Consider the following 24,661-nt stretch of genomic DNA (forward strand, 5'->3'; position numbering starts at 1 on the left):
CTCGGGAGCAAACTTGCCGCAATGGGGAGGGGAGATTTTTACATTGAAATAAATATAGTGAGCAATTTAAAAATTCTTTTCAAAAACCATTTGACAAGAAAACGGCTGAAATTATGTGAGGCATCATCAAGTAGTGTGGATTCAGGGTTGTTCAAATCACGATCCCCAATGGTAAGGTGGGGTCGAATGTTTATATAAGGATAAATGGTGAAAAGTATTTTTACTTTTATTCTCTGAATATAAGAATGTTATAGATAACAATGTTAGCACGTTTTAAAAAAGATATTTAAAATTTATTGTTAAATAAGCAAAAATCATACAATTGATTTAAAACTCCGATTTAATATAATTTTTTGTGTACGCTTTTAAACGATAGTCATGCTAAGAATATGTATAATGATAGAAATATCATTAGTTTTCCCGGCTAATTAAGCCATATTTCAATTAGAAAATGATGCAGGCCTACATATTTTTTTTACAAAACAAATTTAACATAAAAGGATACCGCGTTAGTTTATATTTACTGTGATATTGCAAAATGTTATAAATATGAATCGGGGAATGTATTCTTATTTTTTGGAAACTTAAGCCAATATAATATTAAAATTTCAAAATAAATTGTTAGATCTATGATTGTCATCAATTCTTTTTCGATTCGTCTTGGTTGATGTAATTATGTTAAATGTTAGTAAAATTCAAGTCATGATGAAATGATGAGCCTGTGTTATCCATATAACTGAAAGATAAATAAAATGTCGGGCAAAGTAAGAGTTGACTAAATGGCACCGCTACGTTTGATTACAGACACGAATTGTCTGTAAACATCTATATGAAATAACAATTCCAAAATGAACATGTATTAGTCCGTGAAAATTAATCAAACTAAACCACAATCGATGAAGGATGAGGATGATGATTTCAACGAAAAAAGTCGCACAAAATATCATTTTCATAATGTACAATTCTGTGTTTATCAATCAAAACCAATTTTAAATATTTTTTTCTTTAAAAAAAAATAATTTCATAATGCATTGTGGCAATGCACTTTGATTAAGCAATTGCACTCGTTCCTACGGTTTTGCCGTTTTGCTAGGACCAAAATTTTAATAGGAATACAATTTGATTGATTTATAATTTAATTGATTATTTGATTGTGTCTTTTTAGTACATTTTGATTTTTTAACGTTGGCAAAAACACTACTTTTAAAGTTACATGTATATCCACAAAATGGGGGTATTAATGTTCAAGAAATAAAAATCGAGAAAAGATAGTTGGTCAATTTCGATAAGCTATTTTTTTGCTAACAAAATATGTAACTCTTAATGAATGTTTAATAAAATGGTTTGTAAACAGAAAAATGTTTTAGAAATTTCGAAAAATATGCATTTTTAAAAAGTGTTGAGAGGTCGTGCGAAGAATACATGTAAATGTACTTTTTTATATCTTTTGTAAAAAAATCAATATTTTTTTTAATTTAATGACTATCAATACATTTTCTTCAATTATATTTTAACATGATGTATTTTAGTGCATAATTTAATTATGAGATCATGTTTCATTGTATTAAAATGTGGCTATTGAACTTTTTACACAAAGTGAGCTAAATCTCGCTGTAGGAAAATAAAAGTGCATTGGTATAACTATTTTGGCATTTTTAATAAGTCAATCAGTTGTTTAAACTGTTCAAATTTAAATAAGTTTGGTTTGACACAAATGGCTGGGTTAACTATGAATATTTCTAGCATTGAAAGAAGATCGATTCTGCTGCTGTAAAAAGGCGAAAGTGTATAGCCTAACCTTTGTAAGATAATTAGTTTGTTATAGAGAATAATGCCTATCCTTTTTCCCAATCCCGTGCCAGCCCGATACACTTATATCTGCCAGACGGCTTACCTTTCCATGGATTCACAAAGGGCTGCTTTTAAACGCCCAAGGAACTTTACGCACATGGTAGTAATAGCGAGATGAGACAACCCATTGCTCAATGGTGGCTGTAAAACTTGTTCAGGCACCAGCTACCTTTGTACAAGCACAGCACTAACACGGTTTTAGTTGCTACATTACGGGTCATGCGTACAAAATATTGGGCAAAACGTCTTGTCACACAGACAACTGCATCTATATCATAAGTTGCGACGTTAGGTCTGGGCGATACGTTGGATAGACAGGTGACCTCCGCAGAAGATTCTACCAGAAAGACCAAACAATTCAAGGAGCCCGTCGGGGAAAATTTCAATTTCAGTGGTCACAAATGGGAAGACATTACAGTAGTGGTTATTGCTCATAACCAGCATTGGACAGACGCGGAGAGAAAAAGCAAGGAAAATTTCTGGATGGTTCAAATCTGATGGCATCTCTCATAGCCTTGTCACCTGCTACCCATCCTGTAATTTTAACCAAGCTGTCGACTCTGTGTCAACTTTTAATTTCTTATTCATTTTTCCTTTTTTCATAATTATTATTAAACTTTTCCCCTTTTTCCTTTACATTTGAAGACAGAACAGGCTGTCCTGAAAAGTTGACAATATTAATTGTTCGTGTCGGTAGCCATTTTTAGTGCTTTATATACGTGTATATTGGATAGGATATATATTTGTTAATGGTTGTTGAGCAACCTTTGGAGAAATTTAACCTTGAACAATCATGATATATAACATTCATTTGTTTTTGCGTCAATAAAAAATCAAGGATCCAAATTCACAATCGCAAGAAAGTCAATAGTACACAGGTCCTTAAGATGAACATCATTCATGTTCCTATTTCTGCTATTCCCAAAGAGTTGAACCATCGATCTACTAAGAAATCCATCCATGCAGTAGGCAAGAAGCAATTCAGCCTGGCATAAAGCTGAAAAAGGGAGAAATAAGACTACATGTATTTAATATTTTTCTGAGGTAAATGAGCCTAAATATATATTTTAATATTTAAAACAATACACACATACACTGACTCTCCTTCTACAAACAGGTAGCATGCAAGGTGTGTGTATGAGCAATCTGATTAAAAAAAAATTTTGAATAATTTAAATTCATTTCATATCAAAATCCTGAAGATAATATTATAAATAAATAACAAAAAAAATCATTGTTTTAAACTTAAAACATGAATTTTGAGTAAAAAAAAACCCTGTGAAAATAGGGTTGCGGCGCATGTCGAAACTTGGTTTTATTCAATTTCAATGATCTGGCGTTAATTTAAGATGAAATTAAATTTGAATAATTATGCATTTTCGTTTTTATTTTACGATAAACGGTTTAGAAAAGATTATATACAGTAAAACCAAAGTCGAAAGAATTTCTTTGTTAAGTTTTATTTGTAAAAGCTGTCAGTGGCTTACAAGGAATAAAACTAACGAAAACGATGAAAATCCCCATTAGAGCACATACTTTAAATAGGACGAGGGGTTTGATTGGTAAGGATTGGGATGAGTATAAATTATGAATTAGAAGGAGTTACTTCCACATAAATGCACCGCCTCGACGTTTTGTTGTTGACATTACAGATACCTAATTTAGAGTCGGAAAAACACAAAAACAAAAAACACAAAAATGAAATAAAAATTTTGAATTTCTTTAAAATTGATAATAATGACAAAGACCGAGATTTTCTACATATTTTGTTTAACGAACTCCGAAGGCATTAGGTTGTAGTTTTAATGAGAGATAAATATTTTTAATAGATAGATCTTAAATACCTATAATTTCAATTTTTTTTAATATAACCTGTGCAGGAAAGAAAGAAAAAAACCTACACAATACTTATCAAACAGCCCTCGGCCGCCATCGACCAGATATCGGGTTCTTGGATTTTCCAGGGTAACAGCGTCTTCAAACGCGTCGATTACAGGAGTCGTCGTACGGCACGAAGTGTCTGCTGCTCTTTCTAGTCCGGAAAACTGAGATTCTAAGTATTTCTGGCCGTACACCTGTTTCACTTCCGGGTCAGCTTTTTTCCACATGGTTTCTTTGTCATCTTGTAATCTCTTTAACTGTGAATAAAACACATGTGCATTTGGATGGATGAACGTTATACTTGTTTTAGCGTGTTCATGTCTCATTGTAATAATTTTAAAGATAATTATACATTACTGCCGCTCAAAATGCCGGTCACTCCCCCGAACTCCCCCGGCTCGACTATGACCACCTTCACTCCAAATTTCCTCATTTCCAGTCTGAGACAGTCTGAGAAATTTTCACCCCCGTACTTCGTTATTCCGTATACAGATATCCTTGGGAGAGACAGGCGACCTTTGACACTGGTATTGTTAATCACTCGACCTGTATTAATAAAGATAAATTATAAAAAAATAACACTTTGTGGGAACATGTGTACATTTGTATATGATATTTTATTCCATGTAAGCTATAATGCATTCTGTCAAAATATTAAGTACATGTAATAGCATGTAAAATTATTTAATTTTTTTCTTCCAATTTTTTGTTTAATCATACATTTTGTAAAAATGACACCATAGACCATTCTATGAATGCAAATGCACAATGTACTGTATATCAAAAACGTAGCATACATAAGTGGATATCTGAATATTAATGTCACTTGATTTAGATACAAAGAAAAATGTACCCTTTGATTTCGGGTCATTGGGAGAAAGCCTCAAATCTTTCAAGAGACTGGGCTCAGAATAATCAATTCTACATAGAAAATACAGATTACAGAGAAAATTATCAAGTTGACCGTTTACCCTTTGATTTTCGGATCATTGGGAGAAAAGTTTTCGTCACGTGCACCATCCCAAAGAGGTTGACATCGGCCACACGTCTGTAAAGCTCCATAGGACAAAACTCGATGTCACCAAAACAGTCGATCCCAGCATTGTTCACAAGGGCCCAAAGACCTGCAATCGTGCAAGTTACATAACTGTCTTTACTGCGTTTTGATAACAACTTCAAGTTATTTTTTATAATAAATTCGGTAACAGTGTTTGTGAAACGAAAATAAAGAATCAGAATAAAATTTCAATTTTGGTTTTGAAAAGCGAGATTACTAGTTCATTTTTTTGCATTATTTTGAAGCTGACTGTAAATTTAAGTAGAGTTATCAACATTTTGTTAATAACCTGATACCATTTTTGGTATGCTTTCATTTGAATCTCGCGCCATTTCATATTAATACAGTAATGTCTTTTGAAAAATGTACCACATCCGGTATTCTTATGAACTGTTTCTACATAGGCTTTTGCAGCTGTTATCTGGTCCTCTTTGGTGACATCTAGTTGGACTACATGGAGAAGGTTCGAGCAAGATCTCGCAAGTTCTCCAGCCTCTTTGCCATTACTATTCAAACACCCAGCAAACACACGAAACCCTAAACCATCAAGTCGCTTCGCAAGATCATAGCCAAATCCTGTTCAAACAATCAATATATTAGTTAAGTTTATAAACAAATAATTAATGAATTTACCGAGAAATTTTAAAAACTGAGAGGCAGAGAGATGAGAGAGTTTTTCTATTCACAAAGATTAGAGGGGCCTACTGACGATTTCAATAAACATTTATTATTTTGCCGGTTTTTTTTTATCTTTACAATATTTCAGTAAACCATCTCCAATAGTCAACCAAAAACCAGTCGTCGATTTAAGGTCATGTTTTGGAGTAGGAAAGAAAATTTTAAGTTACCGATATATTGAGCTAGTGTAAACAAGAATATGGCACAGGCAGTATGTTCATAACAATGAATTGTGATATCCGTATGTTGCTAATCACTCAAAGACTGACTTTTTAATTTTAATTAAAAAATGCAATACTAAATCATTATAAGTAATGAAAATAAAAAAAATTATATCAAAATCGTGAACATCCGTTTAACTGCAATGTGCATGTACAACAAGCAAACTATTCTGTGTTTTATAACAACAAAAACTTCATCTGAAGGGCAAAACTTTTAAATTAAAAATATTTACATTTTCAACTGTCTTTGTCTGTGATAACATTACGAATTAATTTTGAAGCCTACAGCTTCATAAAAGATTGGTTTAAACAAAATATTCATGTTTTATAGCAAAACTGAAAAACGGTATTGGGTGCACAGCGTAATAATACATAGCATAAGTAACATTTAAAAATAGTGGTTTTAAAATGGTGTTTTAAAGTGTACTGATTGGAAATAATATAAATATAAGTCATAAGCAATTATTATTTGAATATCATGAAATGATCATTTTGGTCGGAGCGTGGTCAAGTCTATCATAAATCCTTTCGGGTTTTATTGAATTTGACCACGCCCCGACCGAAACTCATAATACTAAGGAATGATTCCTTATTCCTTAATTAACTCAACTGAAGAAAAGTTTTTCAAATCATATACAAAGAAAAACTTTGCAGAAATTGTGTTGTAAGGACATAATACAATTTTTGCTACCATGATCAATCTTCTTACAATTTTGATCGATGCTTGTGTATTTATGATGCTTTTATGGTAAATGTGTGAAAAATAAATAATCAACTTTCAATCCCATTGATGATACACATGGCCTAGTGTTCATGCGAGTAAAGCCAGTAACCGAAAGGTCTCTGGTTCAAATCCCGCTGTGGTCACTTGATGTTGCGAGTTGTGCACTTAGTTAACGCACTTTATCTACCCTATCTTAGTCCATCTATCTGAAATTGGGTACCGGTATATGCGGGGAGTTGACCTGCGATGGACTGTTGCCCCATCGAGGGGCAGTCAATGATTGTCATATGCCTAAATCCACAGAGTACTGGGTAAAGCACCGTCTTTCGGTCATTTTTTTAATTAGTTGTTTTACGGATCCGCCGACCCTATTTTTGCAAGATTGGAAAAAAAATAAAATTTCATTAAAGGAGGTTGGCACTTGAAATACTAGTAATGTCAAACATCCGAAAACCACTTGGATATAAAGATATGGACCTAAATGTTCATATGGTTATTTGTGACCCATGGCACGTGCCATTTTTGGAAATATAGGGCCTCAAACAGAAATGATAATTGTCCTGAATGTTTTGCTTAAATTTGCATGAAAATTGATTATTTGAAAAAAAAAATCAAACAAATATTTATAGTTTGAACTATCATTCGATTATGGTTTTAATATAATATGAAATTGAACACATGTAGTGATTATAAAAGTAATAGCTAAGTCAAAGTTTTAAAAAAATCTTGTTTTACAGCTGGTTGCTTCAAATGCCAGTACACAATGACCACAACAACAGATGTTACAAAATTTTGGAGTAATCAATTAATGACGCAAATAAAAAAAATAATAGTAATGTCATCTTCCCAAAACTTTGAATACAAGTAGACATACATTTAATTTATCATTTAAAAATTAAAAAAGTAGAAGTCACATTTTACAAATTTGAGAAATAGCATGTAATAAGCTATTTTTAGGCCCAAATTGGAGTCAAATTTTTCTTAACTTCTATGATATATATGCTTAATATGCCAAAATATATCGATAGAAATATCAAAATATTGTTTAAATATGTTTTTTAGAATATCATGAATGTATCGTAATACACAACTATGTAGCTATAGAAGTTTGGTCTGCGCTGCAAATTAGGAAGCTAAGCCAACAGTACTCTAAAACTACTGAGTTATGAAAATTGTTCATTTCCTTCTTGAAAACCTTCCGCCACCATATATAGCCCCTATCTAAACTCTGTAAAAATGTAATTTTATTAAAACAATTTTATTCAATAAAGTTTATTTGGCATTGTAAAATACAAGGATACTTTTAGAATTAATATGTGATGCAGAATTTTCAGACTAGAGGTGACCAAAATGGCTACCCAAATTCTAAGGAGCGAACCTATTCAACGCTCGTTTTATTACCGCCGACCATATTTTTTAGTCGGAAATCCTTAAATGTCCGTTCTTGGTTTGAATTTTACATATTGTTGATCAAAATCATGTAAACGACTTTAACAGGGATTTTCAGCTTGAATATGATTTCAATCATCTTATCGAATGAGATTAGTTTGTCTGCCATAGTCTGGGAACAGTGAACCGTGTTTTTTCAGGACATAATCTTTAAATGTTTCAGTGAGAATGGTAAATATAGAACAGTTCAAAGAAATGTGGTGGAGGAGTATGAATCCGGTGCTGGTACACACGTGTCTTTACTTTGGGCTTACACATACACATCTGACACTCACGTGTCTTTACTTTGGGCTTTTGGCACCATGGGCACAGCACGAAGTTATTGACAGTCACTACAGTTTTGACAATAATTAAAGGTTAGTTCCAATTTATATCGTGCTCCCTTATTTTAAAAAAGCAAATGTTCAACTGTATTTCAAAATTCAAAATTAATTGTGTCAGAGAAAGTTTACTATGTTTACATCTGTTATTAATATGCAATCATGATGCATTATAGATCTCTCAGATTTTAAATTGATGGATGGGAGACCTGGATTAGAGTCGTTCAAGCTGTTTACTGTAAAAAAAAAAAGTTGCAAACTAAAAACAGGACAACCTCTGAACAGGACTGACTGACCAAATGATATTTGAATGCAGGTAAACTGACATAAAGGCTAGTGATTACCTTGAACCCGTTTAAAAATTTCTGTGATATGCAAAGTTGTTACATAAATAATTTCTGTGATATGCATAGTCCTAATAAGAGGACATGGTGACATATAAACCTATGATTTATCAAATATCAAATTTTAACACAATATCCTAATATTTTTTATATCATATACAAAGATGAACTTTTGAAAAATTTCGGTGTTCAAAAGTAAATAAATCAAATTTAAAATAAAAGAGAAATTTAGAATTAAGCATTGGGCAAACAAATAAATATTGATTTTCCCTTTCCGTTTCATAGCCGCACAATAGCAGGGGAATATAAATACTGCAGCGTGGACATCTCTGTGAAACCTGATGTATTCAAGTAATTCATGTATATATATTCATTTAGATGCACTCTCTGTGATTGCATAGATATTGAATCATTAATTGTAAATTATAAATAAGTCTTTTCTCCGTTTCTATTTCAAATTAAAATAAATTTGTGTCTTCATATCTATAGTGTTTCGGTATAAACTAGCTGTTACTGTTTTAGATAAGGCATTATTAAATTGGACTTATTTTTTTGCAGATGTCATTTTTGTTGTGACTTAGATGTGGTAGAGGAAGAGGAGAATCAAATACATGGATAATGCATGTGTAGTAAGAAAGGAGACATGAGCTTATAGATACAATGAGAATATAAAGCTTGACTGGGAATCAAACCTGGGACCCCTGCAACTCTAGTCAAGAGCTCGGGTCGATATCCACAGTCCATATAAACCTAATTACTTCACCAATTCATGTGATTTATTCCCCCTGCTAGGATGTTCAGCCTTTATTAGTGAAAAATGTCCCCATAATATGAAGAAATGTATCTGTTCAATGTTTTAGACGCATTTGTAACTTATATAAAACGGTTTGAAAAATAAACAGTTTTGTTTTTGTTTTTTTTTGGGGGGGGGGGGGGGTGGGGGGTTGTAGCCACCCAATGGACATTTTCCTTATGCGGGTTGAATAAACCTAATCATTTTGGGGAAACTAAACGGTTCCCTTTTCTAAAAATTCCCATGATGCAGTTTGTTTTGTTTCTTTGTTTAGTTTTTTGGGTTTTTTTTTTTTGTTTTTGTTTTTTTTAGGGGAGGGGGGTTGTTTTGTTGTTGTTTAAGGGGGTTTAACTTTAAAAGGAGATCGATTCTGCTGATGTAACTAGGCGAAAGTCTATACCTTTCAAAAGTAATTTGTCTTTATGGAAAGTGATAGCGAAAAAAAAATCAGACCATGCAGCTTTAACTTTACTTATTTCAATCACAAATGCCATGTTTTAATGAAAATTTATATGTATTATTATTCTTCTAAACAAATTATATCAACGAAATGCGAGTTTTATGATGGCCTGTCAGACTTGTGCCCTGTTCGTATTTAGATAAGTTGCAGTGCTGATTATCAGCAAGGGTGACCTACATCGTATGAGACAGATGGCAGATGATCTTAAAGTGTGTCAAGTATTGTGATAGCGTAAAAAGAATTTAAGCCATTTTGAACTTCTCAAAAAAGGTAGAATATAACAATACAAATAAAATGGTAACATGTCTAATAACTATCGAAATCGCTCCATCAACATTGTATATTTATCCTAGTATTGAATTTTTTCAAAAACAAAAACGTTTTGTGTTGACCAGTCGTGTTTATGAAACTGGCATTTCGTACAGAAACACAACTAGATTATGCACATCCAAATCTTCAAATAAAGTAAGTGTGTTAACTTGTCTCTGAGTTGGCTTGCATACGATATTAATAGAAGGGTGTACATGTATTTGGGGTAAGCTTGGAAAAATATGGATGCTTGATGCGATACAAGATTCTCTTTAAGTTTTAGACAATAATATAAGTTGTGTCATTTGTGAATCATTTAAAACAATGTTGTGATTAAAAATAAAATAAGTGGTTAAAGCGTTTGGTATCAACAAATGCTAATTATTTTTTACTTTTCTCATTTTCTATAGAAAAATCTAGTCTGTTGCAACTTTTAATGACCCTGTAAAAAGTAATTCAAATCAATATCAATAATTCAAAAATGTATGATTACTATAAAAACAATGGGCATTAATATCGTTCCCTCGGACCTTTTTCTACTCTCTCTCTCTCTCTCTCTCTCTCTCTCTCTCTCTCTCTCTCTCTCTCTCTCTCTCTCTCTCTCCGCTGAATTATTTACCAGTGTCGCATCCTGTTATAAAAACACCTTGTCCTTTGCCGTGAATTCTTCGTAGATTGGATCTCCTGGATTTGTAAACATAGAAATAAACTCCAAGAGTAACGCTCAAAATCACAAATATCATCCACATACTTAGAGAAAAAACATTAATGTTACAAGAATGTCTTAAAACACAATCATATCAGGTCCATCAGACTTCTTTATAAACATGTACACGTTATCCACTAACAACTCGATATAATTGTCGTTGGACCCTTATCAATTTAAGCTTTGTGTCAAATAAATGGGTCTTCTATGTCAGATTGAACCATGGCAACATAGTCAATCTAGTGTTATCTCCTAGCAATGAAGTACTTGTGTACATGATCCCCCGTCCCTCCCCTTTATCATCTAGATCCCCGCATGAAGTCAAGGAATATTGATAATTTTTCATAAAAAGAACCAATTTACTAGTACGACACATATACACTTTTTTTTATTTAAAGCAATATGAGCTGTATTTTTAATTTTTTTTTTTTTTTGCTGCAAAAACCTGCTAGTATGATAAGTCTGCATACAAATAAAACTTTTATGATAAATAAGGTTTGAAATAATCATTAATTTTTGTCAGAGGAAAGATTTCTCTTTGAAGGAAAACATAGCAAATCAATTTTTGCACAGGACGACAATAACTCAATTTTGCACCAATTAAGGCTTCTTAATGGGTTTTTTTCCACAAAAATTTGGCTAATAGAAATTTAAAAACCATTATATTTTTGTCATTCTAGTAGAAATTACATTTTGTAAAAAAAAATTCATGAAAATTGCAGCTCATATTTCTTTAAACAGACTTGGCGGACAGAAAATATGTATGAAAAAAGGGCAATAACAAACCGTGAACCATCTCAAAAATAAATTAAACGAAATACAAATTCAAAGCAGAGCAACAGGGACTTCCAAATAGACTGAGTTAGGATCAGGTGCCTAGGAGGAGTGAGCATCCTCTGCTGACCGGTCACACCCGCCGTGTGCTCTTTGTCGTAATCGGGAAAAATAATCGGAAAAGTCCGTTGACAATTAGGTAATTAATTATGGTTTAACAATTAGTATGAAAAACGTCAGTCAGCAAGCGACCTAGTGGAAGATTGTATTTGCTTACAAGGTCTTGTATCGACCATAGCACTTACGAAAAGACGACTGTTGATAGTCCTGTTTTATCAACTTGTTTGTCAGTAGCTTGCTTCATCTTAGAAACTGTTCATACGAAGAGCATTGTGGCAACGCACTTTGAAAAAATTACGCACTTTGAAATTTTTTTAAAAGTGCGTTAAATTTAGGACAAAATCAAGGCACTTTGAAAATTTTTTTCAAAGTGCGTTAAATTTGAGACCAAGTTAACCCACTTTGACAATTTTTTCAAAGTGCGTTAAGATGGTACATCAACATTTTTTAGTATGGACACTCTTAACGCACTATGAAAAAATATGTATAAATCACAAATTCTGGAATTGAATTTCTAATTTATTGATAGTATGATGATTTGTTAACACTGGTGAATCTATAATTTACCGTATTTGAGAACAGGGATGGGGGTGGGGTGGCGGTGGGGGTTAACCAAAGATACTGGTCAATCACCAGTGCATCATTTACTTGATTACAGGAAGAAAGACCCCTACCCCTCATTTTTCCTTCCAACACATTTGATCATGATATTCAGCAACTTAATCGCGGAAAAAGAAATATGCTCTGTTGTAAATTAAGTACATGGAGTGATATTGAAAAAACGAAATTGCCAAACAATTTCTCCATTGGTATGTTAAAGAATTTATAAGAGTTTCAACATTCTGTTTTTATTTTCTAATCAAATAAATCACTTCAAAATAAAAAGAAATTACATTAACAAACATTAAATTATTGTAAACTTAAAATGAGCATTAGGATGTGGTTGGTTTTTTTTTCTCGCACTGATCTTCTAAAAGATCATATTGTTTTTGATAAAAATAACTAACGTATCCTTTTATCACATTATGTTTGTTTACAAGCACATGCAATAAGCCACTTGAAATATGTTATACATATACATTGATCTCCATTATCAATATATACAAATCATATTCGTTCTTGCATAGCTCAATATACCTGATATACATGATAAAAAGAAAATTTGCTGCATACTCAAAATAGGAAAATGCAGTTGTTAAGCGATGAAGTTTGTGCCATATTTGGATAATTCAAATCTCCCAAATTGTTCTTTGTGTGTAAATTGACGATATTGTCGATATTGAAAAAAAATTCTCATCTAGATAATGTATATCAAGTAACCTGAGAATGCAATGGGTTTTTTTTTAAATTAAGCTACACAAGGGTAAAACAATCATTTATTGTATATAAAAATATTAATTATTTTGACTAAACCCTGAATTTTTTTTCAAAGTGCGTTTATATCGTCGATATCAACGTACTTTGATGAAAAAAAAATTTCAAAGTGCGTTGACTTGGTCCAAAAATTAACGCACTTCGAAACTTTCAAAGTGCGTTATTTTTCAAAGTGCGTTGTAACAGAGCATGCCCTTGCGTATCGAATCAACTTAAAGACAAAAACACCATAATTATGCAGGTGATGAAGGTATATTGCTACATAAGTAAGGAGTGCTATAATATACTTGTTGGACTATGACTTATGAAATGATTACTGATATGGACCCTCATTTTAATCCAGTGTTTGAGAGTTTTTTCACAATGATTTTGTTGCTTTAGATTTTACCTCCTTTTTAAAATTCTGAAAGTACGAGAAATCAACAGAGTAAAAACTGATGTAACTGTACTGAATTCATAAAACATTTATAAAAATAAGAAATATAAACCCCGTGGTGGTATCAAATTTTTTTTCTTAATAATTCACAAATTAACAATAAAAGTGTCATTGTACGCATTTAAACGCTATAAATGTTGTGTTATCATTATTATTTTTTTTTTGGTAAAATTTTAATCAAAGCATGGATAGAATTTAGAAATGATATAATAGGAAATCTGGACTGAAACATTAATTTTGATAAGTTGGGTTTTTTGGGTTTTTTTTTTACTTTAAATTACATTTAGCTACATTGTCATTCTTAAGATGTATTTTTTTTTCAAAGAGTTTATACATTCACTTTTAATATTTTCGTAAATTCCTATGGTAAAATTTTCGGGGATTATATAACTATTCAAAAAATATTCAAAGACCATGAACTAAAAAAGAAAGCTATTAACCTAGTTTTTTGTAAGCGGAAAAATCACTGCATTTAAGAGTTTATATTTTCATTTTCCAGTGTCTTTGCCTGTGATAACACTGCGTATCGATTTTGTACTATAAAACCCATAATACAAATGACGCCATATTTAAATTTAATCGTACGATGGCTTAAAATTATATAAATATAAGTAATAAGGAATCATTCTTTGAATATTATGAGGTGATATTTTCGATCGGGGCGTGATCAAATCTATCATAAGTCCCTTCGGGCTTTATTGGATTTGATCACGCTCCGACCGAAATTATCACCTCATAATACTCAACGAATAATTCCTTATTCCTTATATATAAGTAGGATTTTTATTATCATCAGTGGATTTATTTCCATTCATAAAACTGTTTTGTTCAATTTTAAATTAAATTGTATGTGCTTTTTATTACGGCGGTTTTATTTAGTACGTGTAATAAAATGCATAAATTTCATTAATATTCAAGGTTATCATTTTTCGTGGATAAAGTGAATATCACCGTTTAAAATATACCAAAATTCGTGGCTAATGACCCTATCAATACAAATTGTTTGTAGAAATTGCCCTTCAATGAACATTCAATTTCAAGGATCAACTTACCAAAAAAAAGAATCCACGAAAATAAGTATTAAACGAATATTGATGAAACAACGGTGTTCCAATTAGAAAATGATACACAAAGTTTGTTAACCAAAAAAAGGGTCAAGCGTTATTTTGCCTCTATTAAAATTTTAGCACGTTTTAACAACCAATGAAAATTACAAAAACAAGACTCGATATCAATGTGAGCAACGGGAGGTCTTTCGTTTGAATAAACCTTTGTTATTATACGATATCGGGATACAGGTTCTTTTATAAACAGACATATATTTATACTACTAACGGGCACTTTTATTGTGGTTTTTTATTTAAAATTAAAAATGCAAAAAATAGTAAAATCCGTTATATACAAAAAAATTGGCATTAAGGGATTGAACATGGGTCGCCTGGGAACTAATTCACCTCTCTAACTATAACTAAAAAAAACATTTGAAAACAAAAACAAAGTAAAACAATAGGAATTGTGTTTTTTTTTTTTTTTTTTTGGTGACCTTACGGCGAACGTTTATGTATGCAAAGGCCACTGTGGCTATAAACCCTATATGATAGCTAAAAATTTGAAAGTTCGACCTTTGATACCTTAAAGAAAAATCGCCGACAAGCAAAAACGTGTACTCTGATATATCTCGGGATTGGAAGCGACGGCCAGAGTAAGATCTCAAAGTTTTATCAAAATCGACTGAAACGTTATTAAGAAAACGTCGGGAAAAAGAAAAAAATACATCAATTTTACTAATTCTGCAATTCTGTCAACTCCGCTTCTCCTTTTATTTTATTTTTCATAATAATTATAAAACTTTTCCCTTTTCCTTTCCATCGGAAGAAGGGAATGGCTGTACTGAAAAGTTGACAATTTGAATGGTTCGTTTCGTTAGCCATTTTTTTTGTGCTTTATATACATGTATAAAGGAAAGAATATGTAATTGTAAATGGTTGTTGAGCAACTTTTGGAGAAAGTTCACTTGCACAATCATGATATTGAATATTTATTTATTCATTTTTGTGTCAATTAAAAATCAAAGATCCAAACTGATCAGTTACATTTGCTAAAAGGTGTAATGTACACTGCTCTTAAATATGAACATAATTCATATTCCTATTTCTGATACTCCAAAAGAGTTGAACCATCGATCTACTAAGAGATCCATCCATGCAGTTGGTAAGTAGCTATTCAGTGTGGCATAAACCTAAAAAAAGAGAGAAATATATCAAACTACATGTATTTACATGTTATATTTTTCTGAAATAAAAATTAACCTGAATATTCGAAAAACGATGCAAACATAGACTGTTCCTCCTTTTTACAAATAGGTAGCATGTAATGTGTGTTTATTGTACTAGAAAAAGAGCGGATCGAGGGCCTGATTTTAATCAGATTGTGTGAATGGGGGTCGTTAAATACATGAAGAGTTATATATGGAAAACACCATTACTGCCATAGCTTTTCTTAATTAACCTCGTATCAAAATCTGGAAGACATTACGAATTAATAACAAAAAATGAAATGAAACATAACATAACTTAAAAAAGAAAATTTGATTTTAAAAACTGTGAAAATAGTGTTGCAGCGCATGTCGAAACTTGGTTTTATACACTCTCTATCAGCTGGCGTTAATTTAATATAGAATGAAATTTGAAGTTACATTTGCGTTTCTCTTTCACGACAAACGGTTCGGAAACGATTATATAAAGAAAACCCCGAGTCGGAAGAATTTTTCCGAAAGTTTTAATTGTAAAAGTTGACTTACGCATTGAAAAACTAGCGATACCATTGAAAATCCCATTAGAGTTCAGACGTTAACTTGGAAGGGGAGGGGAAATGTAGTTGATTGGTTAGGCCTCGTTTCATTATATTTACATATCTAAATAAAAGGAATTATTTAGACATAGAAACCTTTGCAATGCGCCGCCTCGACGGTGTGTTTTGACATTACAGATACTTGATTTATAATCGGAATACACGAACATTAAACAAAACTTAGCACTGTTATCGATAAAATAACCGTATAGTTTCTTGATTTAGAATTTCTTTAAAGTTGATAATCACGACAAAGAGCGAAATATTCTACATAATTTATTCAAGGACCTCCGTAGTCATTAGTTTGTAGTTTCAATGAGTTAATAGACAGAAATATAGATATTAATATTTCTAATAGATAGAAAATTAACAATTATTTGAAATTTTAATATAAACTGTGCATCACTTTTATCTGTACAGGAAAGAAAGAAAAAGAAACCCTACACAACACTTATCAAACAGCCCCCTGCCGCCGTGGACCAGGTATCGGGTTCTGGGATTTTCTAGAGTCACAGCGTCTTCAAACGCGTCGATTCGTCGTACGGTATGAAGTGTCTGCTGCTCTTTCTAGTTCGGAAAACTGAGATTCTAAGTATTTCCGGCCGTACACCTGTTTCACTTCCGGGTCAGCTCTGTTCCACATGGTTTCTTTGTCATCTTTTAATCTATTTAACTGTGAATTAAACATAATTATGTGTACATATGGATACAGGTTTTATACATTTTAAGCGAGTTTATGTCTCTCTGAAATAACTTTATAAGATTTACATTATTGCCGCTCAAAATGCCGGTCACTCCCCCGAAATTTCCCGGTTCGACTATGACCACCTTCACTCCGAATTTCCTCATTTCCAGTCTGAGACAGTCTGAGAAATTTTCACCCCCGTACTTCGTTATTCCGTATACAGATATCCTTGGGAGAGACAGGCGACCTTTGACACTGGTATTGTTTATTACTCGACCTTAATAAATGAAGATCAATAAAAAACAATAACATTATGTGTGAATTCGAAGTGTGTGCATGTATACATCCCGTTTTTTGTCATGTTTGTACATGTTGATCAATTATCCCACGTCAGTTATAATGCAGCCTGTCAAAAAGCAAAGAAATATTATGTAATATTATGAATTATTTTCTTCATATTTTTGTTAAATCATATAATTTGTAAAAATTAAACCATACACAATTTTACGAATACAAATGCACAATTTATTGTATATCAAAAACGTATCATACATATGTGGATATCTGAATATTAATTTCAATTGAATTAGATACAACGAAAAATATATCCTTTGATTTCGGGTCATTAAGAGAAAGCCTCAGATCTAGATCTAACATGATCCTGTGCTCAGAGTATCAATTCTATAAAGAATATGCAGATTACAGACAAACTTATCAAATTGACTGTTTACCCTTTGATTTTCGAATCATTGGGAGAAAGGTTTTCGTCACGTGCACCATCCCAAAGAGGTTGACATCGGCCACACGTCTGTAAAACTCCATAGGAGAAAACTCGATGTCGCCATAACAGTCGATCCCAGCATTGTTAACAAGGGCCCAAAGACCTGCAATTGTGCAAGTTACATATGTAAAGCACAAAGCGTTTCCTATAGATTTTGTTATAAATAATTGCGTTTTGATAACAAATTTGAGTTAAATTTATAGTAATTTTTTTTGTAAAGTATACAAAAATTCTGATTTAAGATGAAATTTTAATTTTGGTTTTTAACAGGAAGTTTATTGGTTCAAATTATTGCATGATGTTGAAGTTGAATAAAACATTTTGTAAAGTAATCAATATTTTGTAAATAACCTGATACCAATTTTGATATGCTTTCATTTAATTTTCGCGCCATTTGATATAAATACAGTCATGTGTTTCGAAAAATATACCACATCCGGTATTCTTATGAACTGTTTCTACGTAGGCTTTTGCGGCTGTTATTTGGTCCTCTTTGGTGACATCTAGTTGGACTACATAAAGAAGTTTCGAGCAAGATCTCGCAAGTTCTCCAGCCTCTTTGCCATTACTTTTCAAACACCCAGCAAACACGCGAAACCCTAAACCATCAAGTCGCTTCGCAAGATCATAGCCAAATCCTGTTCAGACAATCAAAATATTCGTTAAGTTTCAATAAACAAATGAATTAATGAATTTTCCACAATCTTAGAGAGTCTTTTTTTTATAAAAGAGAGGCAGAGGGTGATTAGAGAGTTTTTCTTTTCAAAAAGATTAAAGGGGCATAGTGAAGATTTTCGTAAAAAAGATTAATTTTCGTTTTTTTATCTTTACAACAATTCAGTAAGACATCACCAATAGTCAACCAAAATTAAGTGTCAGACGTTGGTTTATAAGCAAGATACAGATCTAACAATTCTTTGCTCCGATCAGGTCATGTTTTGTAGTTGAACAGAAAATTTTAGGTTTACCGATACATTGAGCCAATGTAAACAAGAATATGGCACGAGCCGTATGTTCATAACAAAGAATTGTGAGTTCTGTCCATGTATCTTGCTTATCACTCTCTGACTGACATTCAAATTTTAATTGATCAGTAGAAATGCATTACTGATTCATTGCAAGCAATGAAAATAAAAATTGATAAAATCACGGTTTTAAACTGCAATGTACATGTAAAATATGCAAAAGGTTCATGTGTTTTATCACAAGAGGAACTTAATCTAAGGGCACTGCTTTTAAATTACAATTAACTCAATTGAAGAAACTTTTTTTTTCAAATCATATGTAAAGAAAAACTATGCTGAAAATGTGTGGTAAGGACCTAGTACATTTTTGCTATAATGATCAATTCATTTACAAATCTGATCAATGTTTTTATAATTATGTTGCTTTAAATGTCGTAAATGTGTGGAGGAAAAAAGAAACAACATTAAATTCCACTGGTGAAGCACATGGCTTTGTGGTCACAGGCGTTTGAACGGTAAGCGAAGGGTCGCTGGTTCAAACCGCACTTGATGTCGTGTGTTGTGCACTTAAATAAGGCACTTTATTTACATTGTCTCAGTTCATCCATCTTTAATAGGTGTCGACCCATGCTGGTGGTTAACCTGCGATGAGCTGGTGCCAATCATATGAATTGAGCTTTTGACCGTCAATTTTAACTTTGGTACAAAAACAAAATGCATCTTTTATGATTTCCTGTCAGTTTGGTGCCCTCTTCGTGTTGGCAAACTTTAAGGTACAATGGTGATTATAGGCCAGGGTGGCCTACATCGAATGTGACAGATGGCAGAGGATCTTAAATTTTTGTGGTAGCATTTTAAAAAATTACATCCCTTTTAAATTTACCCAAAGAAGATAGAATATAACGTTAAAAATGATAACATGTCTAATAATAAAATCACTCCCTTGACATTGTATGTTTATCATAATATCGAATTTCAAAAACGGGGCTTTGTTTTGACCATCCAATATGTATATGAAACTAGCATTCTATTAGTTATGCAACTAAATTGTGCACATCCAATTCTTCAAATAAAGTTATTACGTCGACTTTTCTATTAGATGTTTTGCTCACGTATTTGATATAAAGATGTTTTTAAATACGTTAGGAAAATACGGATACTTGATGCGACCAATAGAGACCCACTATAGTTTTTGACAAAATAATAGTTGTGTCATTAGTGAAGCATTTGAATACAATAATGTGTTTAAAGAATAAGTGGTTAAAGCGTTTAGTATCAAAAAATGCTCATTACTTTTCACTTTTCTCATTTCTTATAGATGGAAACCGGGCTATTGCATGCTTTAATGACCTTGCAAAAAGTTATTCAAATCAATGTTAGTAATTCAAAAATGTATAATTTCTCCGTCGGTCCATTTTTTCTTAATACATCTCTCTCTCTCTCTCTCTCTCTCTCTCTCTCTCTCTCTCTCTCTCTCTCTCTCTCTCTCTCATTGAATACAAATATCGGCCAAGTGATTATCAATTTTAAAAAATGAAAATATTAAATAATAATCTCTCTCTCTCTCTCTCTCTCTCTCTCTCTCTCTCTCTCTCTCTCTCTCTCTCTCTCTCTCTCATTGAATACAAATATCGGCCAAGTGATTATCAATTTTAAAAAATGAAAATATTAAATAATAATCTCTCTCTCTCTCTCTCTCTCTCTCTCTCTCTCTCTCTCTCTCTCTCTCTCTCTCTCTCTCTCTCTCTCTCTCTGTTGACGGTGAATTATTTACCAGTGTCGCACCCTGTTATAAAAATCCCTTGCCCTTCACCGTGAATTCTTCGTAGATTGGACCTCCTGGATTTGTAAACATAGAAACAAACTCCAATAAGAACGCTCAATATCACAACTATCATCCACATACTTAGAGAGAATACCTGAATGTTACAAGAATGTCTTATAACACAATCATTTCGGATCCATCAGATTGCTTCATAAACCTGTACATGTTATCCATGCATGATGCACTCGATGCGTGATTGTCGTTTGACTTATCAATTTACCAGCTTATCAGTTTAAGTTTTGTGTCAAATGAATGGGTCTTTTATGTCAGATTTTACCATGGCAACACAGTCACTAAGGTTTTATCTCCTAGCAATGAAGTACTTGCATGCATGATCCCCACACCCTCCCCTTCATCATCTAATGGGATATAATAGCCCGTTTGGGTTATAATAGCCTAAATGGGATATAAACTTTAAGTGCAAAAAATAAATAAAATTGATTTTAAAATTTTTGATATAAATCCGCATTAATATGTACCAAATGCAACAATTTTTGGTTAAGAGGTTTTTCTATTTATCTAGGGGTTGTAATGTTGATCCCCAAGAAGTTTTGGATATACTGAGGGATCAATTTCCGTAACAATACGGTTCCAGAAAAGGTTATTTATCAAAAGTTGTTGCATTAATCTATTCTAATGTGGATTTATATAAAAAAAATTCTAAATCAAATTTTTATTTGCACTTAAAATTTTATCCCATTTGGGCTATTATAACCCAAACGGGCTATTATATCCCATTTGGGAGATTGGTCCCAACCTGATGAACGAGGCCCCTGTCCTTTAATTGACAATAAGTCTAGAGACGTACATGTATATACATGTATGTCTCTACTGGTCTATACCAGATTTGAAAATTCTGGTTTGGTTAACCAGCTTCATGTGTATAATGCCTTGATATATCTTTTATCACAATGGCCCTATCTGTTTACCTTAAAAAACCAGAACAGTCCCAAGTTTTTCAATACGGCGAGCCTCACACTAGCGTCGCTGTCGCTAAATGAGATCACCACGTGTTTAAACTAGTCATGTTAAGGGGACCAGTTTGCGTTCAGCATCCGGAACATCTTACTGGTTTCCCCACAATACAGTATAAAACTTTAACCAATGATAACCTCCGTAACAAAGCAAATAAACAATCCCTCGGATACAATACAAATTGAAAATTATAGAATACAAATGGAAAATTATAGAATACAAATGGAAAATTATACAATACAAATAGAAAATTATACAATACAAATGAATATTTATTTAATACAAACGGAAAATATTGAATATTGCTACGTTTGACATGCCATAGGTATCATTATTTATTCTTGATAATTCACAAACTAACCATATAAACCATTTAAGTGTCAATGTACGCAGCTGAACGCTATAAATGTTTTTAATTATCATCATTCATTTTTTTTTTTCGTTTTGGTAAAATTTAAATCAAAACATGGATTAAATTTGGAAATGACAAAGTATTGCGTTCATAATAATCATTTCAATTTTGGAATGTGACTTTTGATATAGATTGTCAAAACGTTCATTGAAAATCATGTTGCAAATGAAAAAAGGAATACAACTTTTTATGCTTGTGCCAGTTTATTACCATAACATATTGAATTGTTAAGGAAGTTTTGTTATCTCTACATCCATTTTTCAATTCATTTGATTAAAATCTTTGACTGGTCGCAGGGCTACATTTTCTATATGTTTTTTCGCCTCGAAAACAGCGCTACCCAAAACCGTACACTTCCGTTCCTACACTGTGCATGTTGTACTGAGTATATTCATTTTTATACGCGTAGAATCAGTGGATCGGTAGATTAAGTTTCTCTCTTGATCTTGTCTTAAAGTAGTCCGAGTATCGCACAACGTCATCATACCGATTTTACAATATTGGTTCGACTTTTACCTGGTGTTGATTTTGCTCTACGTCGCTGTTGTAAACAATAAATTAATGGCTAGAACAAACAATTAGAACGGTAATATATGTATTCTATAAGAGAAAAAAATTTTTAATGTTGCGAAACTCGATTCTGTTAAATTAAAATGAAAAACCAAATTAACCAGGATCTTGGGTATTCTTAATACATCTTCTTTGCATTGACATCCCCCACCAGAATTTTTCTTTTTTTTTACTAAATCCGGTTAGAATTTAGAGACAGAAGTTCCGTTGAATGTAATTAATCGTCCATTAATACATGTTTAAATGATATCCGACATTGTTGACAGATCTAAACAAAGCACTGTAAAGAAATATTATTTTTACGGCATTTTTCATCAGGGTCTACTTGGTTTATAGCTAATAGCGTGAAAAGTAATTCATCAACATGTGATTTATTTTACCAAATCTTTTTTCTAAGATGTCATTTTATAAACTAAACACCATGAATTTAAGTTTGAGTCCATAAACAAGTTTTTAAATAGTGACCAAACATGGTACAAGTCTCGCATATTTTGTATTCTTGTTTGATATATCAAGTCCATAAAGCGTACTTACTTACGACAATTCGCGCAAAATTTTTATGAGATATAGTTTAAATAAATGTTTATATTCTCTTTTGTATGCCTAGTTCTAATTCCCCCAAAAATTGGTAATTATATTTAGGAAAAACGGACGTCTAGCAAATTTTTCATTGTCATTAATTTTTTGCAGTGGGGGTGCACTCGTCTGAGAAGTGATAACAAAAAAATCAGCATGTAAACAGACATATTTTCTTCTGTATATGTATAGCTAGAACATACATCTTTAATTTAAAGCTAAGTTTTAAATGATTGAGCCCATTGAGTGCCGAGTATAGGACTACCTTAAAGTTTTTTGACTTTGTCTTTATAAGACTTAAGAGTTAACGTCTGTCAATCAAATCAGCCCACGAGCTGCACCACATTAAGTTTTTAAGTCCGAAGAAAATCGAAATATGTGTATAGTCTGTACCAAGTTATTGCTTCCATCACTTATTGATGTTTTTAATAAAAATACACATACCTGTGAAAGAAGTACAGTTCAAATCCATGACATGGAAGTTTATATATACGAGTGGAACTACTGCAAAATTTAGAACAGAATTTATTTACCTGTATGTCTCTATTTTCCACAATATTTTATGACGCAAAGAGATGGTCCGCTTTGCAGTACTTTGTACATTTTACTTTTATAAAATACAAGAGTACTTATAGATAATATACATGTAACATATCAATCACAAATTAAAGGTACTGTGTAAACAATGAAATGCTCTCTTTGGTTGTTAATGCGGTACAAAGGTAGAAAGCATTTTAGACCATGAGCTGCGCATGAAGTCATTGCAATAATATCGCTAAAGAACTGAATGTATTATCAAAGACACCTTTCGTTGCTATACACGCCTCTCAGTATTCCATATATAGACGAGAAGAGGGGCACCGTCCAGCCCAGTATGTAGACGTGGGTCAGGGAAATTTGAACTATGATGGATTTTGAACCCGGGCGTAGTGCTTCCCCATCAAAGGTCGCAAATTGAACCCGAATAACTGTATCATCGAAACTTAAACTGTACTAACCAGACCAACGATTGTAATTGGAAATGCCTATATATTATATATATGGAAAAAATTGGTTGATAAAAACTATTTTTATTGTAAATAAAATCATTTTTGGCAACAAAGGACAAAATCCATGTTTAGCTATAAATGGCCCTGTGATATGTCAAAAATTAAACTAGGTCAAAATGAAATAAAATTGGTGTTATGTGTTAGTCTAGACCTGATACTATTTTGACATGCCAGAATTTCCCCGCCAAAACGTCTGCTTGCAAAAATATGTAAATGACAAAACCGGTTCCGGATCGGTTTTGGGGTAAAATCACAGCATTTTCGTTCTTTGGTGGTGTTTTTCAACAACAGCACACCCTCTGATCTAAAAACTGTTTTTAAATTATGAAATTGTATCAATAAAAAAAGATATTCAAAGTGAAAGTTTTTGGATCAGAGGGTGTGCTGTTGATGAAAATTAAAATGTAAACAAGAAGAGGAGCAATCCGGATTTACTTATTTTTTGACAGTATTGCACGTTTTTTCACACCTTTTTG

At 32.3% G+C, this 24,661-nt stretch overlaps 1 protein-coding gene, 1 long non-coding RNA gene and 1 pseudogene across 2 annotated transcripts; 1 reads left to right on the forward strand and 2 right to left on the reverse strand.

Moving 5' to 3' along the window:
* Positions 1-2,532: 2,532 nt before the first annotated feature.
* LOC128156398 (D-beta-hydroxybutyrate dehydrogenase, mitochondrial-like) lies at positions 2,533-10,977 on the reverse strand. The gene is made up of 6 exons (XM_052818513.1): positions 10,707-10,977; positions 5,159-5,365; positions 4,704-4,856; positions 4,085-4,278; positions 3,753-3,989; positions 2,533-2,848 (listed from the first exon to the last, which is right to left on the reverse strand). The coding sequence occupies exons 1-6, from the start codon at positions 10,834-10,836 to the stop codon at positions 2,750-2,752; spliced, it is 1,020 nt and encodes a 339-aa protein (XP_052674473.1). The 5' UTR covers positions 10,837-10,977; the 3' UTR covers positions 2,533-2,749.
* Positions 7,884-9,405, forward strand: LOC128156407 (uncharacterized). The gene is made up of 4 exons (XR_008239713.1): positions 7,884-8,217; positions 8,358-8,497; positions 8,811-8,876; positions 9,084-9,405. It is a non-coding gene; the product is annotated as an uncharacterized LOC128156407 (long non-coding RNA).
* A 4,597-nt stretch (positions 10,978-15,574) lies between the features above and the next one.
* On the reverse strand, positions 15,575-20,789 carry LOC128159862 (D-beta-hydroxybutyrate dehydrogenase, mitochondrial-like; annotated as a pseudogene).
* Positions 20,790-24,661: the final 3,872 nt, after the last annotated feature.

This window comes from Crassostrea angulata, chromosome 1, assembly GCF_025612915.1.
Source record: "Crassostrea angulata isolate pt1a10 chromosome 1, ASM2561291v2, whole genome shotgun sequence".
NCBI classification, from domain to species: domain Eukaryota; kingdom Metazoa; phylum Mollusca; class Bivalvia; order Ostreida; family Ostreidae; genus Magallana; species Magallana angulata.

What these genes read in the sequence shown, in the direction of transcription:
- LOC128156398 (XM_052818513.1), bottom strand. Translation starts at nt 10,836, where the DNA reads ATGTGGATGATATTTGTGATTTTGAGCGTTACTCTTGGAGTTTATTTC. An exon ending in TCATAAGAATACCGGATGTG is followed by an intron (nt 4,857 to 5,158) that starts GTACATTTTTCA and finishes GCACGATTGCAG; the next exon opens with GTCTTTGGGCCCTTGTGAAC. An exon ending in AATGATCCGAAAATCAAAGG is followed by an intron (nt 4,279 to 4,703) that starts GTAAACGGTCAA and finishes TTATTAATACAG; the next exon opens with GTCGAGTGATTAACAATACC.